Genomic DNA, 18847 nt, shown 5'->3' with positions numbered 1-18847 from the left:
ATTAAAATAAAACAAAAAACGTAAATGGTACGTTTGGGGTTATGTAACATGGTAGCACCATACACAATTTCTGGCAACCCCAAGAACTATGATGATCAAAAGATTAAGGTGATAAAAAGACACAAGAGACAGAGAACTGGCTCAGCACCTATAGCTCAGCAGCTAGGGCACGGGCTACACACACCAGGGCTGATTGGTTCGAACGCCGCCCGGACCCGCCAAACAACGACAACTGCAATAACAACAAAAAAAAAATAGCTGGGCACTGTGGCAGGTGCCTGTAGTTCCAGTTACTCGGGAGGCTGAGGCAAGAGAGTCCCTTAACCTAAGAGTTTGAAGTTGCTGTGAGCTGGGATGCCACAGCACTCTACCAAGGGCAACATAGTGAGACTCTTGTTTCAAAAAAAAAAACAAAACAACAGAAATGAAAAGAAAAAGAGAACTACTATGGAAACTATAAAAGTATTATAAAATGATTACTACATCTACAAACATACATTCTCTTGAAGTCAGAAACAACAGGTAGTTAGCCAGAGTACTGGACACATAAAAAGTTCCTAACCTCCGAGATCCGGAGATACAAAGAGACAGATTAAGCGTGGGAGCCATGATCAACTCAAAAAAGATCAACTCATGATCATGAGCTTACAGGGCAATTCAGAATTAACTTCAAATTTGCTCAAATGGGCTCAGTGTCTGTGGCTCAAGTGGCTAAGGTGCCAGTCACATACACCAGAGCTGGCAAGTTCGAACCCAATCTGGGCTCGACGCCAAATAACAATGATGGTTGCAACAAAAAATAGCCGGGCATTGTGGCAGGTGCCTGTAGTCCCAGCTACTTGGGAGGCAGAGGCAGAAGAATCGCTTGAGCCCAGGAGTTGGAGGTTGCTGTGAGCTGTGACAGCATAGCACTCGACCCAGGACGACAGCTTGAGGCTCTGTCTCAAAAAATAAATAAATTTGCTCAAATGCCAGGTACGGTGGCTCACACCTGTAATCCTAACACTCTGAGAAGCCAAGGTGGGTAGGTTGCCTGAGCTCAGGAGTTCAAGACCAGCCTGAGCCAGAGCAAGACCTCATCTCTAAAACTAGTCAGGCATTGTGGCAGGCGCCTATAGTTCTAGCTACTTGGGAGGCGGAGGCAAGAGAATCCCTTGAGCCCCAGAGTCTGAGGTTGCTGTGAGCTACGACGCCAGGACACTCTATCAAGGGTGATAAAGTGAGACTCTGTCTCAAAAAAAAAAATAACAAACTTTAGCTCGGCGCCTATGGCTCAAGCGGCTAAGGCACCAGCCACATATACCTAAGCTGGCGGGTTCGAATCCTGCCTGGGCCCGCCAAACAACACTGATGGCTGCAACCAAAAAAATAGCCGGGCATTATAGCGGATGCCTGTAGTCCCAGCTACTTGGGAGGTGGAGGCAGGAGAATCCCTTGAGCCCAGGAATTGGAGGTGTCACAGCACTCTACCCAGGACGACAGCTTGAAGTTCTGTCTCAAAAAAAAAAACTTTGCTCATATCAGCACCACAGCTTTTATCTCATTTCTCTATCCTTCAAAGAATATCAAAAGGAAATCTTTTGCTAAAACTTAATTATTGATTCTCAAGACAGTGAATGCTTACTTAGGTTACCAATATAAATTGATCTTAGGATATGTTAAAAGAAGTATTAAGAAAATCTGTGGTTTGGACACAGTGGCTCATGCCTGTAATACTAGGACTGTGTGAGCCCAAGCTGGAAGGATAACCTGAAGCCAGGAGTTCAAGGCTAGCTTGAGGAATCCAAGAGCCTATCTCTACAAAATTAAAATAACGTTTAGCTAGGCACACTCAGCTACTCAAAAGGCTGAGACTAGTTAAGCCTAGGAGACTGAGGTCTCTGTGAGCTATGATGACACCTCTGCACTTTAGCCTGGGCAAAAGAACAAGACCCTGCTTCAAAAATAAATAAATAAATAAATAAAATAAAAAAAGAATAAAAATCTGCAACTGGATTGGTCATAACTATGAAGTTTGTTTTGTAAAAATTCAACCAAAAATTTTTTTCATACTACTTTTGGGCAAAGCCCAGGGAAATACAATCTGAGACCGCTTTTTTTTTAATTTTTCTTTTTTTTTTTTTTGTAGAGACAGAGTCTCATTTTATGGCCCTCGGTAGAGTGCCGTGGCCTCACACAGCTCACAGCAACCTCCAACTCCTGGGCTTAAGCGATTCTCTTGCCTCAGCCTCCCGAGTAGCTGGGACTACAGGCACTCGCCACAACGCCCAGCTATTTTTTGGTTGCAGTTCAGCTGGGGCCGGGTTTGAATCCGCCACCCTCGGTATATGGGGCCGGTTTTGAGATGTTTTGGACCAAGCGCGGTGGCTCACGCCTGTAATCCTAACACTCTGGGAGGCAAAGGTGGGTAGATTGGCTGAGCTCACCGTTTTGAGATCAGCCTGAGCAAATGTGAGACCTGTCTCTAAAAATGGCCAGGCGTTGTGGCAGGCACCAATAGTTCCAGCTATTCAGGAACCTGAGGCAAGAAGATCACTTGAGCCCAAAAGATTTTAGGTTCCTGTGAGCTATGATGCCACGGCACTCTACCAAGGGTGACAAAGTGAGACTGACTCAAACAAAAAAAGAATGTTTTGTGTTTTGTGTTAGACTTAGAAGATGAATAGCAGATAATCAGGATAAAACACAGAACTTACCTACTAGATACCTCTCTTTATAACAGGGTTTGCCAATCGTACACACTGACACTTTGGACCAGTTAATTCTTTGTTGTGGAGGGCTGTCCTAAGCATCACCGGATGTTTTAGCAGCATCCCTAGCCTCTACCCATTAAATACAAGAACCGAGAAACACTCCCCACTACAACCATCAGAAATGTCTCCAGATATTACCAAATGTCCCCTAGAGGCAAAACCACTCCCAGCTGGGAATCCCTGCTTTAAATCAATCTGTTAACATATCCAATTGTCTAAAACATGACCCATAGTCTCTCTTCCTACCTTCACAAATCCTTCCCTTTGGTCTTCCTGGTAACTCAGACTTAATTCAAGAGTTTACCTTAATTCTTCATTTGCCTTTGCCTCTAAAATCCTCAGAAAGCACTTAGTACAACTTCCTCAAAAACAGATCAGTTGGCTTGGCACCTGTACCACAGTGGTTACAGCGCCAGCCACATACACCAAGGTTGACAGGTTCGATCCCGGCCCGGGCCAGCTAAACAACAATGACAACTGTAACAAAAAAAAGCCGGGCATTGTGGAGGGCACCTCTAGTCCTAGCTACTCGAGAGGCTGAGGCAAAAGAATCACTTCAGCCCAAGAGTTTGAGGTTGCTGTGAGTTATGGCACCACGGCATTCTACTGAGGGCAACATAGTGAGACCCTGTCTCAAATTAAAAAAAAAAAAAAAAAAACAGATTAGTTCTTTTGTTTACAATGCAGTTGGGGGCTGTGCTTAGTACAGTAGCTCATGCCTATAATCCCTAAGACTTTGGGAGGCTGAGGTGGGTGGACTGCTTGAGTTCAAGAGTTTAAGACTAGTCTGAGCAAGACTAAGACCCTGTTTCTACAAAAAGATAGAAAAATTAGCCAGGTATAGCCGACACACACCCATAAGTCCAGACACTTGGGAAGCTGAGGCAAGAGGATCATTTGAGCCTACTTCGAAGTTCAAAATTGCAGTGAGCTTAATGAAGCACTCCAGCCTGGGTAACACAAGACCTTGTCTCAAACACAAAAACAAGCTCCACGCGGTGGTTCACACCTATAATCCTAGCACTCTGGGATACTGAGGCTGAGGACTGCTTGAGCTCAGGAGCTTAAGACCAGACTGAGAAAGAGTAAGACCTCATTTCTAATAAAAATAGAAAAATTAGCTGAATGTTGTGGCAGGCACCTGTAGTAGTCCTAGTTACTTAGGAGGCTAAGGCAGGAGGCTCTATTGAACTCAGGACTTTAAAGTTGCTGTGAGCTAGGCTGATGCCATGGCACTCTAGCCTGGGCAACAAAATGAGACTCTGTCTCAAAAAATAAACAAAACACAAAAACAAACCAAAAACTACACTTGGTAATAAAGTCAATACTACAAGTCAGGGCACATAATAACCCTAATAAAGCATACTTTTCTTTTTTTTTTTTTTTTTTTTGGCCAGGACAGGGTTTGAACCCGCCACCTTCTGTATATGGGGCCAGTGCCCTACTCCTTGAGCCACAGGCATCGCTCTAGAGCATACTTTTCTACCATAACATGTTATTATCCAACAGTCCATCACGCTGTATCTGTCAGTCCTTCACTGCCAGTGTGTCTTACTTCTAACTCGTCCTTTCCATTTTTACTATCTATACCCCAGAGCAGTGGTTCTCAAACTTTCCCCTATGTCGGTACCACCTGGTTTGTTAAAACACAGACTGCTTAGCTCCACTCCCAGAGTTTCTAATTCAGTTAAGTTTGGAGTGGGCCAAAAATTTCAAACATGTCGGGCGGCGCCTGTGGCTCAGTCGGTAAGGCGCCGGCCCCATATACCGAGGGTGGCGGGTTCAAACCTGGCCCCGGCCAAACTGCAACCAAAAAATAGCCAGGCGTTGTGGCGGGCGCCTGTAGTCCCAGCTACTCAGGAGGCTGAGGCAAGAGAATCGCTTAAGCCCAGGAGTTGGAGGTTGCTGTGAGCTGTGTGATGCCACGGCACTCTACCGAGGGCCATAAAGTGAGACTCTGTCTCTACAAAAAAAAAAAAAAAAAATTTCAAACATGTTCCCATATACCCAGATAATAGTGCTGCTGCTACTAAAAAAAACACACTTTGAGAACCACTGCCTTGAGCTCAGGGTACCTAGCACCTCAAAAGATAACCAATTTCAATACTCTTCTAGATATCCCCCTAACCTAAAACAACAGAAATACTACTCCTAAAACACCACTTTGACCAAATCATTGTTCTATCAAAAACAAACCACATGCTACCCTGGGAGGCTGAGACTAGAGGATCACTTAAGCCCAGGAGTGCCAGTACAGCCTGGGCAACACAGCAAGATCACCATCTCTCTCTTTTTTTGGAGGGGAGACAGAGTCTCACTTTGTTGCCCTTGGAAGAATGCTGTGGTATCACAGCTCACAGCAACCTCAAACTCTTGGGTTCAAGCAATTCTCTTGTCTCAGTGTCCTGAGTAGCTAGGACTACAGGCACCTACCACAACATCCGGCTATTTTTAGAGACAAGGTCTCACTCTGGCTCAGGTTGGTCTCCAACCTGTGAGCTCAGGCAATCCACCCACCTCGGCCTTCCAAAGTGCTAGGATTACAGGCGTGAGCCACTGCACCCAACCTTCTCTTTTTTTTTTTTCTGAGACATAGTCTCGCTCTGTTGCCAAGGCTAGGGATAGCCGTGGCATCATCACAGCTCACTGTAGCCTCAAAGTCCTGGGTTCAAGTGAGCCTCCTGCCTCAGCCTCCCAAGTAGCTAGGACTACAGACACCTACCATAAGACCTGGCTAATTTTTCTACTTTTAGTGGAGATGAGGTCTCACTTCTTTTTTTTGAGACAGAGTCTCAGGTTGTCGCTGTGGTGTCATAGCTCACAGCAACCTCAAACTCTTGGGCTCAAAGAGATCCTCTGCCTCAGTTTTTCATTTTTAGTAGAGACAGGTCTCACTCTTCCTCAAGCTGGTCTAAACCTCTTGAGTTCAAGCAATCCATCTACCTCGGCCCCCCAGAGTGCTAGGGTTATAGGTGTGAGCCACCACACCTGGCTATGAGACCTCCATCTCTTAAAAACACACACACATGCGCACACACACACACAACCTTTAATGGCTCTCATATTGTCCATATTTGGCTTTCAAAGTTGTTTAAAATTTCTTCCCAACTTTATCAACAGTGCCTCCCCCCAAAAAAACACTTACTTTAGTCCTACTAATCTATCACATATCAACAAAGTAGGCCTTATAGTAGTATAAAGCTTACACTGTCTATACCAACTGAAAGGCCACCCTCTTCCCTCCTCCTCTCTACCTACCTGAAGGAGGCCTTCACCACTGTATTTGCCAAAACAATTCGTTTGGTCACTATTTGCTGCCTTTTACCTTTAGGGTTTAAGTTTTTAGCAAGTACTCACAGACAGAGAAAACCCCCAAGAACCTAAAATTTAAAACAGAAAACAAGGAAATAAGTGACATGCATAAATAAAAGGCTTGACATACACACAAACTGCATAATACAACTGTTTTAATAGATCAAGTATACTAAGTTCAAAGTTCACAAAAAGAATGAATGTGCCGATTTTTTTAAACATGATCAGACAGGCTAGCAAATATTTGTAACTATCTCATTTATGATGTTAAGCAAACAGCTGGTACAGGGAAGTGAATTTTATTTTATTTTTTCTTGAGATAGTCTCAAGCTGTTGCCCTGGGTAGAGTGCTGTGGCATCGTAACTCACAGCAACCTCCAACTCTTGGCAACCTCCAACTCTTGGGCTCAAGCTATCCTCCTGCCTTAGTTTTCTATTTTTAGTAGAGATGAGGTCATGCTTTTGCTCAGGCTGGTCTCAAAACTTATGAGCTCAAGCCATCCACCCACCTTGGCCTCCCAGAGTGCAAGGATTACAGGCATGAGCACCTCGCCAGGCGATGGAAGTGAATTCTAAAGTAGCCTCAAAAAAAAGAAAGTACTAGGTCTACAACTTATTACATAAGAGCAGGTATCATTTGGTTTCTTCTTTATTTTTTTGAGACAGTCTCATGCTGTCATCCTGGGTTGAGAGCCATGATGTCGGCCTAGCTTACAGCAATCTCAAAAGGATCCTCTTGGGCTTGGGCTTAAGAGATCCTCTTGCCTCAGCCTACCCAGTAGCTGGGATTACAGACGCCCACCATCATGCCCTGCTAGTTTTTTCTATTTAGTAGAGATGGGGTCTTGCTCTTGCTCAGGCTGGTCTTGAACACCTAAGCTCAAGCAATGTACCCACCTCAGACTCCCAGAGTGCTAGGATTCTAGGCATGAGCCACAGTGACTGGCCATCATTTTTTTTCTGTATGAAATAAACAAGAGAGGATGGTGTGCAAGAAGAAACACAGGGTTTAAAGTCAGACCTAAGTTCAAGGTCTGGTTCTACCCCTAACCAATACTGTGACCTTAGCAATGGCATAGCCTCTCCCTGAGCCTCCATTTCTATAATAAAAAAACTTAAGGTTTAAACTACACCACCTCCCTTACAGGGTTGTTTTGAGGATTAAATAAGGCCATATATATACATACATATACATAGACACACACACACGAAAGAACCTAGCCTACTACCTGGCACGTAATAAATGTTTATCTAATTTTAACAATGCAAAAATAATTATTCCAAAAATATGATAAACAGAAAATCAACAAAACCTGATTAAAGATATCTATTTCCCTGGTTCGGCGCCTGTGGCTCAAGTAGCTAAGGCGCCAGCCACATACACCTGAGCTGGCAGGTTTGAATCCAGCCCGGCCCGCCAAACAACAATGATGGCTGCAACCAAAAAATAGCCAGGCCTTGTGGCAGGCACCTGTAGTCTCAGCTACTTGGGAGGCGGAGGCAGAAGAATCACTTGAACCCAGGAGTTGGAGGTTGCTGTGAGCTGTGATGCCACAGCATTCTACCCAGGGCAATAGCTTGAGGCTCTGTCTCATTAAAAAAAAAAAGTGGTATCTATTTCCCAAGAAGAAAATAATGAAGCATGCAAAGGATTCATGTCCTTCTGCATGATATACTGTAAAAGTATCACCCTGATTTAATGGCCAAAACCGAAGACCTGAAAATAATATAATCACCATCATTTGTACCTTGCCAGCTTTAATACTGTCTAAAGGTCAGCAAAAATGTTATGTAGAGAGTTTAGGAGAATTTAAAATTCAGACCAAACTAGACACTGTCTTATTTGTTCTAATGACCCGAATATCACAAACGGCCTCAATATCACAAATGTATTCATGTGTAATATGTGCTAAGCATAGATTTTTTACTTGTTACAGCTTGGACCTTTTGGTTCTTATCTACAGCGTGAGACCCAATAACCAGATATCTTATCTCATTCCTATATACCAAACTCTCCGGCACTCTAGTGGCCTATTCCTAGCACTCAAGAAAACTGGACAAATAAAAGTATACGTCAGGGTTATCAATAATATCAACAAAATTGGGTGATACCTGTGGCTCAGTGAGTAGGGTGCCAGCCCCATATATCGAGGGTGGTGGGTTCAAACCTGGCCCCCTGCCAAACTGCAAACAAAAAATAGCCAGGCATTGTGGTGGGTGACAAAGTGAGACTCTGTCTCTAAAAAAATAAAAATAATATCAACAAATACTTATTGAGTACTTGCTATGTGCCAGGCCCTATCTGAAGCATCTAGTATACAACAAAGTCCAAACTCTAGGAGGTTACACTCTAGTGAAAAGCTACATACAAACAAACACAAGGATAGCAGTGTTGAGTGCTCAGCAAAATCAAACAAGGAAAAGTGACAGGGCTTAAATATAGCTTACTGTGGAAGACTGATACATAAGAGTAAAAAATTAGTTCCCTCATTATATGTATTTTGAATCACCCAAAAAGGGGCAACAAGGTTTTTCCTGTATCATCAGGAAGGAGGCTGCAACAATCAGAACAGTGTACTTCTCTGAAGGCTAAATCTCATGGAACCATTATAAATAAGCTAATTGAACAAGTTAATTTAAACCACCTAAAATTCCTTCCAGTTGTTAACAATGATACTTTCATTCTAGGAAAAAAAAAATAAGACTTAAAATATGTATTTTATTTTGTCTAGTCTATTCCTTGTCAGAAAGACTTTAGAGTGGGATCATTCCAACTGGGGATGTTTGTAAAAGGAATACTCTGGTAACTGCTGCTGAATTTGGGGAGACAATTTCAAGGATAACCAAAAAAAAGGTAGAAATACTACCAGAGCTTCAGTGTCCCCAATTCCTTGCAACAAATGACTTGCTATTTCAGAGAGAATTACATGTAAGGCATGTTAACAGGACTGAAGGACAGTATAACCACATCCTTCAGAAAATCTCTTAATCTCATTAACAACATTGACACACAAGCCAGGTGCAGTGGCTTATGCCTGTAACCCTAGCACTCTGGGAGGCTGTGGACTGCCCTGAGCTCACGAGTTCAAGACCAACCTGAGCAAAAGCAAGACCTCATCTTTACTAAAAAGAGAAAGAAACTGCAATGCAAGAGGATTGTTCAAACCCAAGTTTGAGGTTGCTGTGAGCTATGACACTGTGGCACTCTACCCAGGGTGACAGCTTGAGACTCTGTCTTAAAAAAAAAAAGAAAAGATTGACACACAAACAAAATTCTGAAGCAAATCAACATCTCATCCTTCAGATACCACCACCAGGCTTAGGTGGATTTGACAGAAAAAATATTCAGGTTACAAGGTTACATACATGTAACTCCTTTTACTCTGCAGCATACTGTCTGTACTCTCTTTTACACTGATTTGAGTGTTCATTTGGCAGGGGCTAATGAATTTTTTCCACACTAAAAGTAACTAACTATATATGCAATAAACCATACAGGTTGGAGGAAATCCTATAATCCAGTATATTAAAATATGTAACAAAGATAATCTTTTCCAATAAAATGAAAAAGTTCCAAATTAACATTGAAGGTCATCACACTACATAGCATAGAAATCTTAACTTAGGCCAGGTGCAGTGCACTCCTCCTATAATCCTAACATTTTGGGAGACCAAGGTGGAAGGATTGCTTGAGGCCAGGAATTTTGAGACCAATCTGAACAAAAGCAAGACCCCATTTTGTGGGGGGAGGACAGAGTCTCACTTTGTCACCCCCAATAGAGTGCTGTGGTGTCATAGCTCATAGCAACTTCAAACTCCTGGGCTCTAGCGATTCTCTTGTCTCAGCCTCCCAGGTATCTGGGACCACAGACGCCAGCCACAACACCCAGCTATTTTTAGAGATGAGGTCTCGCTCGAGTTCAGGCTGGTCTTGAACCCATGAGCTCAGGCGATCCACCTGCCCCAGCCTCCCAGAGTGTTAGGATTACAGGCCTAAGACCCCATTTCTACAAAAAAAAACAGAAAAATTAAGCCAGGTATGGTGGTGCACACCTGTAGCCCCAGCTACTCAGGAGGCTAAGGCACAAGGATGGTTTGACCCTAGGAGTTGGAGGCTGCAGTGTGCTATAATCTTTTTTTTTTGTAGAGACAGAGTCTCACTTTATCGCCCTCAGTAGAGTGCCATGTGGTCACACAGTTCACAGCAACCTCCAACGCCTGGGCTTAGGTGATTCTCTTGCCTCAGCCTCCCGAGTGCCTGGGCCTACAGGAGCCCGCCACAATGCTGGCTATTTTTTTGTTGCAATTTGGCCAGGGCCGGGTTTGAACCCGCCACACTTGGATATGGGGCCAGCGCCCTACCCACTGAGCCACAGGTGCCACCCAAGTGTGATATAATCTTAACACTCCAGCCTGGATGACAGAGCAATACCTTATCAGAAGAGATGAGAAGAAAAGAGAAGTGGGGCAGGGAAGGAGAGAAGAGGGCAGGGGAGAGAACTATAAGACATTATGCCAAGCATCCCTATAAGTGAATACTTAAATATACACAGACAGTGATAAAAACCCAAAACTACTAACACTTTGGCTCTTGAAACCAAATGTAGAAAAAAGGTTCCATCCTTAGTACCTGTCAATGTTTTACAATAAAATGCTACATCTAAATTCATTAGAAATACAGAAATCCAAAAAAAAAAAAAGAAATACAGAAATCCTCTCTACTTCAGGACAGCCACATTCCCACCCCATCACCAAGAGGAAGCTTCTATCCCTCCCCAACTTGAGCACCTCCTCAGGTATATAAACCTAGCCTTGGAGATCTGGCTTTGTTCTAGGAATCTATACACAAAAGTACTAGTATTTTCATTAAAAAAGAAATTAAGTCTTGCTTAAGAAGAGCCAAACATTATTTATCCACCATTGTCATTTCCTAGCTGTTCAACTACAACACTACAAACTAAATATTCTAGATCCAGTAAGTAGAGGTATGCCCTAAATCTACATATACACACTACCTTCAAAGGTGTATTTCTTTTCTACATGTAATAGGTAAAAAAAGTCTGGCAAAAAAATTTTTTTAAACTAGGTATTTCTGACTTTTTAAAAATGATTTGTCATAAAGATGACATAAACATATCAAAATCTGGGCCGGGCACAGTTGCTCATGTCTGTAAATCCCAGCACTTTGGGAGGCCGACAAGAGCGAATTGCCTGAGCTCAAAGGTTCGAGACCAACCTGAGCTACAGTAAGACCCCATCTCTAATAATAGCCAGGTATTGTAGCAGGCGCCTATAGTCCCAGCTACTCGGGAGGCTGAGGACAGATAATCACTTGAGCCCAAGAGTAAGAGGTTGCTGTAGGCTATGATGCCACAGGACTCTACCGAGGGTGAGAAAGTAAGACTCTGTCTCAAAAAAAAAAAAAAATCTGCTTTACCAAATTCAGCTGTGTTTGAAATAGCTACATTAATAAAAGGCATGAAGTTCTTATTTAGTAAAAATACAACTTTTTTTTTTAAATATAGGTAAAGGGTCCTAAATATAAAAAAGTCACTCTTGTCTCAAGATGAATTCAGACTCAGACTTTTAATACTGGTACTGTTTTCTCCCCCAAGAGGCTATTTTGAAGGTATGTCACAGAGGGACGATCACATAGGTTTTGTCTCCAATACAACACAGAAGTAACAGTAACACTATAATGCAATGTTCTGAGTGATTCAACTCAATTTCACAAACATATTGCAAAGGAACACAAATTTGATACACTAAGCCAAATTAATTAACTCTTCATTTTCTCTTTTACTTTTATGGTTCATACCCAATAACCGCAAAATAAAAGTCTATAAAGACACAGAGTTAAAATACATGTGTGTATATACGTATGTACACACACACACTAGTTTGCTATTAAAATGAGATAACTCAGGCAGCACCTGTGGCTCAAGGAGTAGGGCGCTGGTCCCATAAACCAGAGGTGGCGGGTTCAAACCTGGCCCTAGACAAAAACTGCAAATAAAATAAAATAAAACCACACAAATACTGGAGAAAACATCAGTGGTGTGTAATTTAGAAAAAAGATTTATTAAAAAAAAAAATGAGATAACTCTTTAAGGATAAGGAAAAATCCTTCTCAGTACTTTCACTTCATGTGAGGTCCTCATTCTGCCTTTATGTTAAATCTAAAACTCCTCAAATAAGATCTAAGTTAATCAATAAGGATTCTATACTATGAGCACTCACCACAAAGACACAGACATTGAAAGCTTGATAGGAGTTGGACACAGTGGCTCACGCCTATAATCCTACCAATCAGGGAGACCAAGGCAGGTGGACTGCCCGAGCTCACAGGTTTAAGCCCAGCGTGAGCAAGAGTAAGACCCTGTCTCTAAAAATAGCTGGGCATTGTGGAAGGTGCCTGTAGCCCCAGCTACTCAGGAGGCTGAGACAAGAGAATCTCTTGAGTCCAAGAGTTTGACGTTGCTGTGAGCTATGACACCACACAGCACTCTACTGAGGGCAACAAACTGAGACTGTGTCTCAAAAAAAATTAAAATAAAATAAAATAATAATAATAAAAAAAAGTTTGATAGGAAGACTGCCACTCAAATGATACACCAATATGCTCTCCAATCAAAAGTTATAGAATAGACTGAGATATAATTTTGTCTCAAGATTAATTCTGTCATGTAATCTTTTTTTTTTTTTTTTTTTTTTTTTTTGTTGTTGTTGTTTTTGGCCGGGGCTGGGTTTGAACCCGTCACCTCCGGCATATGGGATCAGCACCCTACTCCTTGAGCCACAGGCACCGCCCCTGTCATGTAATCTTAAAAAGGAAAACAAACATCAGTTTTCCAAACTTCTAAATCATTACTCAAAATTCTAAGTGAGAAAAGATCTCCCCAAATATATTAACCTCTCGCACAACACTGCTACATTAGCACATTAACAAAAAGAAAAATATATCCTATATAAACAAAGGGTAAATGTGTGCAATCAGGGCAGCGCCTGTGGCTCAGTGAGTAAGGCACTGGTCCTATATACTGAGGGTGAAGGGTTCAAACCCGACCCCGGCCAAACTGCAACAAAAAAATAGCTGGGTGTTGTGGCGGGCGCCTGTAGTCCCAGGTACTCGGGAGGCTGAGGCAAAAGAATCTCCTAAGCCGGAGAGCTGGAGGTTGCTGTGAGCTATAACGTCACAGCACTCTACTGAGAGTGAAAAAGTGAGACTCTGTCTCTGAAAAAAAAAAAAAGTATGCAATCACCTTACAATTAAACAAAAAAATAAAAATCTTACCAATACAAAAGTCACAGAGTCCCTGGATCTTACCACTGCACTTCCCTATGTTGTGAAAAATGTGAAAACTTTTGTTCACTAAAAGGCTCTTCCTTTAAAGTGGCTGCATGATCACTTAGATATCTACCTAACAGAACAGCTTGACATGATAAAAATAAATTCCATGTAGCAATAACTACCTGGGAAGGAGTTCTGCAGCATCCTCTCTTTTTCTGTTCCCAACGAAAAGTTTGATTTGAGAAATGTCAAAACAAAAATAAATCCTAAACATACAAAGTTCCATTGATACACTTAATTTCTAAAGGTTAGAGACAAAGAATTATAATCTGAACACATGAATTGGGAACAAGGCAACTATAAAATAAGGCTCACTAGAATACATGCATGGTGCATGTACTTGCCAACATACACAAAACCTTTCTAGCAGTCACATTACAAAAAACAAAAAAGGAATCTTTTCTCAAAAAGAGTAGGGATCATCAGAAAATGGATTAGAGAATCATTCTTTTTTTCTTTCCAACTCAGTCTAAAACAGCCAAATAAAACCATCATAAATTCCTTTAGTAATCTTGTAAGCCTTCCACTTCAGCAAATTTCACATACTACATACTGTGGCTTTCCTCATACTCCACTCTACAAACAAAAATTCAAATTTTTGAAATGAATATTTGGTAAGAATATTAATAAAGCTCTCTTTGACTAAGGAAAACAAAAATCAAATTCTTAAACTCCAATAAGGAAACCTTAAGAGGAAAGTAGGGCTTACAGGAGCCAAATATTCATGCAAATACAGGCCAATTCTCTTGGTATCATGACTAAAATTTCTTTCAACAATATCTCATACATTCCTCCCCAAATACAAAACTTTTATCAGCATCCACTATTCTACCTACATTTCCTCAATCAATTGCCCCTAACAACTTTTCAAAGCTACCAAAGTGTTAATTTATTAAATAGAAGAAAATAATTCATATTTCTACTCCCCAGCTCAAAGTCACAAATGTTGGCACAACATAATCTAAAAGAATTATATAAAACTATCCTTCCTCAAAACAGCCCCTAAAATTTACCTTCTGGTCTAACTTGAGTGATTAGATTACAATGTGAGCATTGTAAAATTAAAAATCCTTGTCCCACTTTAATCTACAAAAACATTTGATTTACAATGGTTTCTACAAAAGCTAAAGGCTACCTATAACTCCGTTTCCTAACAGAATGAATACTAAGGCTCCAACTATTTGGCCAAAACCCAAAAAAGATATTAATATACCTTTCCCCCACCTCCTCTGGTGCACAGAAAAGTCACCTGAAAAGTTTCATGCACAATATGTTCACAAATGGAAACAAAATAATTATTAATATTTTACTTCAAAATTGAGGTAAAGATAAGGAAGATGGTGAGAAAAAAATACTAACCAATCTCTGGCTGTATCGAATCCTTTCTTCTTCAGGTTCCATCTCTCACTCTTCTGTTGAAATTACTGTAAAGAAACCACTCCAGGGCTGCCTTCCTCTTCCTTCTTAGGAACCAGATTGCAACACTAAAGAATAATGATACAAGCAGAAATGAAAACTCATTCTCAAACTTATGCTTTCTGTTCACAGAAAGGGATATTTACAATACGTGATGAGTTAAAGGCTCTCTGAGAAATCAGGTTCCTCTTCATGACTTCAGAACCTTTCTGCTCTTGGACAAGTGGTTCCCTGTCAAGTTCAACATTAATCACATCACAACTATCCCAGGCCTAGACAAAATGAGATATTGGTTTCAGTTCCTTGTGGATGGGTCGCACCACTTGTTTCTCCCCCACTGGATTACAATTACCAAGGCCCCCCCTTCCTGGCACCACCAAAGTCCTGGGGGGGAGCCCAGGACTTTGACTTTTATCTCTAGAGAGCTGACCAGGTGAAGCAGCACTGTACTAAGCCAGATCCTATCCAAATTAGTTCTCTCTCATAGGTAATTAGAAATTAAAGGAAAGAAGGCAAACCACATACATAAAAAGACAAGAAATTAAAATTTAAAGAAAAGACTCCAAAACAATTTTCCATATCCCTCCAGAAAGGCCTTCCTTTCCTAGACTCCTGGGACTTTTTCATTCCAAAATCTACTCTCCACCCCATCGCAAGATGTGCACAACTCTGAAACAAATTGAGAGCTGCAAGTCAGGGACAAAAATTCCATCTGATCTTTTTGGATTAAGCGATAAACGTCTCGGTCCACGGATACGATTACAAGACATCTTTTTCAAAATTAAATAAAGACTGGTTGAGCGACGGTCAATCCATAATACCAAGAAAGGGTTTTCTTTTTCCTAAATATTCTCATAGATAATGGCTTCCATTGGGAATGCAGATATTCTTCTGTTTTTGTAACTACACTACAGCCACGTTAACTAAAGCATCCTCTAAAAACTGCTACGAGGAGACCAGAGGACCCGATGACATAGTTTGCCACAGCAGTTCGTGGCAGAGCCTTCCAGGAGAAGCCCAAGCCCGAAGTCGGGAGGGAAACCGCGTTTGCACCCCCGGACTAGGACCGCCCGGGCTTGGAGCAGCCAAGGCCGGAGAGAAAAAACCGCAAATCTCACCGGGGTCCCCCAGGAAAAGGTGTTTCAATGATTCACCCAACAGAAAAAGAAATAGAAACTTTACATTAAGTCTTTAGATAACACAGTGAACCAAACTTCCAAATGAGGGGGGGAGGGGGAATCTCACCGGGGATTTGGTTCTTGAGTTCTTGTCCAAGTGAGAAGTAAAAGATTCCAAAAGCTGAGAGAAAAAATTAAATCCCAAACGTCGTCTTCGGTTTTTCCGTGGATCAACCCAATATCCACAGAGGGTCAGAGCGACCCGGAAAAGAAGAAAACAGTTGCTAAATCAAACCTCCTCTTCTAGCTCCGGTGACCGGGAGTCGGAGGCGTCAGGAGAGGGGAGCACGACCCCTCGGCGCCAAGCCCGGGGCGCCCCCGCCTCCCCCGGGCCGGCGGTCAGCAGCCCCAGCCCGAACCCGAGCCCGAGCCCCGGGCCAGCACGGGCCGCGGGGAGCGCCCTCCTCGCCGTGCCCTCGGCGAGCAGCCGCTGGCCGCCTTCGGGAGCGGCGGCTGATCAGCTGAGACCGGCCGGCCCGAGGCTCCCCGCGCCGCCCCGGCCCCCCGGAACGCGGGCCCCGGCCCCGGGGGGCGGAGAGGGCGGGAGCGGCGCGGCGCGCCGGGATGGGGGCCCGGGGTCTTCTAGCGTCTTCCCCTAGCCCCGGCGCCGCTCTGCGGGACGAGCCCCCCGGCTACTCCCCAGTCGCAGAGGAGGGATTTCGGGGGATGGGCCCCCTGGCGTTGCCCCTCCTCCCGGAGCGCCCCCTGCCCAGAACAGACAGATCAGCGACAGGCCCAAGCCGCTGGGAAGGTGCTCTGCAAGCCGCCGCCGCCGCCGCTGCCGGGGAGGGGTGTTGTTTCCCTCACACAGGAGGAGCCGCTGAAGCAGCCGCCGCCATTTTGAACCCGTCAGACTCTCACATACACACAGCTCCTCCGCGGCGCACTGCGCAGGCGCCGGCTCCCCACCCCCTCCTCCAGCAAGCCTCTCCACTCCCCACCCCCTTCAGGCCTGCCTGCGCTTCTTACCGCTCTCCTGGGCGCTCGTGAACGCGCACGCGTCACTCCCATCTAACGCGCACACACCCCGGCGCGCGCACGCGCGGATGCGTCGGCCTCGAATCGCCCGCGCCCCGCGACGCCGACGCGGCTCCCCGCCCCACTGCGCGTCAGCCTGTCCGCCCTCCCGTCGGCCTACCGCCCCCGCTCCCCGTCGGCCTCCTTCCACCGCCTGGGCCCTGCCGCTCCTCGCGCCTGCGCGCAGGGCGCCGATCCTCCTCCGCGCGCCCTCCCCCAACACACCCCCGCTCGCTCACACTTCGCCTCTGTGACCCCGCCCCTCGCGGCCAGCTGAGCCGGCCGCCCTCCCCCACCTCTCCTGGGAGGGTGGTGACCCCCGACCCCCCACAAAGCACAACCCCCCAGCAGTGGGGAGAAGCGCCCCCTTACCCTTCAACCGCTCTCTGCCCTAAGCGGGCCGTCACAGTCACACAACCAGAGGGCCGGGAGGCCTGGGCCAGGGCAGCCGTTGCCCGCCTCAAAGCGGGGTCTCCCGGGGTCAGGCCGGTGTGCAGGGCCCGCCGGACCTAGGCGCCCCGCTCAGGCCTGCCCAGGGAGAGAGGGTGCAGGAAAGGGGCGCATTCCCGCCGGCTGCCCTCCCCTCGCACGCCGGCCAGTGGGCCGAGGCCAGCCTGCCCGCCATCCCTCGGCAGGCCCCGGTGCCCCCGCCGCAAGGCCCGTCCGCCCTGGGCTCGGGGGGCTCCTCGGTGCAGCGGCCTGGCCCCGCCTCACCCACTCCTTGCCGCTCCGAAGGGGCAGGAAACGGGAATAGCATGTCTGTCCTGGGCTCGGCTCCCCCGGGGGAGCTCCAGGCACTTGACACGAGCGTCCACAGGTTAACAGGAGCAGAAGTGGTCTCTGCGACGGCCAGGGGGCGGCGGCGGCCGGCGCATCCACCGCGGGCCGGAGGCGCCCAGGGAGGTGGCCCAGGAAGCCCCCGCTCCTCGGCCACGCTCAGGTTTCCGCAGCTCCGGTGCCCCCGGCGGCCCGGGTGGGACGTGACCCCGCCCCCGGCGAGTCGGGGTGCCCCCAACGGAGGGGTGCGCGGGCCGCCCCAGCCCCCGGGCCGACCCCGCCGCCCTGGGCTGCGACGGGCGCGGGAGGCCCTGCCGGGAAGATGTCTCCTCTCGGTGCGCGCAGCTTCGCGCGAGGGTCAGCGACGGGGCAGCGGCCGCCTGAGCTACGCCGGGCCTGCCCACGAACGGGCTCCTGCGGCTCGACAGCTGCCCGACGGGCAGGCAGGCTCCGGACGTCGACGGAGCCCGGCCAGAGGTATCCCAGCAATGCCATGACAGCAGCCCAACCACGATCCAGGCATTTCCCCAGCCAATCTCTTGCTTTGGGGCCTGTTTAAATTATAAATCCCCCAAAGGACCGTGGCTTGGGCGTTACACATCGGAGTGGCACCTTTGGCTTCACTCTGCCTTTGCTGGGTGGTGTCATACAAATCTTTTTCTCTCTGTCTTGGTTTCCCACCCTCTAAGCTATGATTCTTGGGAGCCAGGAATGAAGAAGAGAAGAAAGGCATGGAGTGGATCAAATAAATGCGTAAGCAGCCTTGGACTCTCTTGGAAGACGTTACCGAGAGACAGTTGAAGTAATGACACCTTCTGTTTCTGTCAAGGTTTGAAGTCTACGGTAAAGGCGCTACATCAACAAACGCAACATATTATTACCGTACAAGGCTTTTCTACATTCAAACTTAGGGAGTTTTTACAGGCTTTCTCTGCTTTGTTTCACAGCATCCTTAGAAGACAAGCTAACTAACGTGGCAGGTAGCGTTATGTTTATTTTAAAGGCTGACAGTTGAAGTATAGAAAGGTTAAACAACTTGCATA

General features: G+C 45.5%; 1 protein-coding gene across 4 annotated transcripts in view; it reads right to left on the bottom strand.

The window, feature by feature from the left end:
* The window catches only part of KDM2A (lysine demethylase 2A), a 138972-nt gene extending 121436 nt beyond the window's left edge, over positions 1–17536 (bottom strand). For 2 of the 4 annotated variants that reach the window (XR_008374185.1, XM_053561102.1), the window contains exons 1-2: positions 16078–17253; positions 14776–14900 (exon numbers count right to left, since the gene is read on the bottom strand). Coding sequence is in view for 2 of the 4 variants with exons in the window: in XM_053561102.1 (XP_053417077.1) it covers positions 14776–14817 (42 nt within the window). In the remaining 2 variants the exon portion in view is untranslated. Of the gene's footprint in view, positions 1–6011; positions 6134–14775; positions 14901–16077; positions 17254–17399 lie in introns of those variants that run through there. The other 2 variants (XM_053561104.1, XM_053561103.1) reach the window with 2 other exon arrangements.
* Positions 17537–18847: the final 1311 nt, after the last annotated feature.

This window comes from Nycticebus coucang, chromosome 14, assembly GCF_027406575.1.
Source record: "Nycticebus coucang isolate mNycCou1 chromosome 14, mNycCou1.pri, whole genome shotgun sequence".
Classification (NCBI taxonomy): Eukaryota; Metazoa; Chordata; class Mammalia; order Primates; family Lorisidae; genus Nycticebus; species Nycticebus coucang.
The sequence above is the reverse complement of the archived record's forward strand: the minus strand, read 5'-3'. Positions and strand labels throughout refer to the sequence as shown.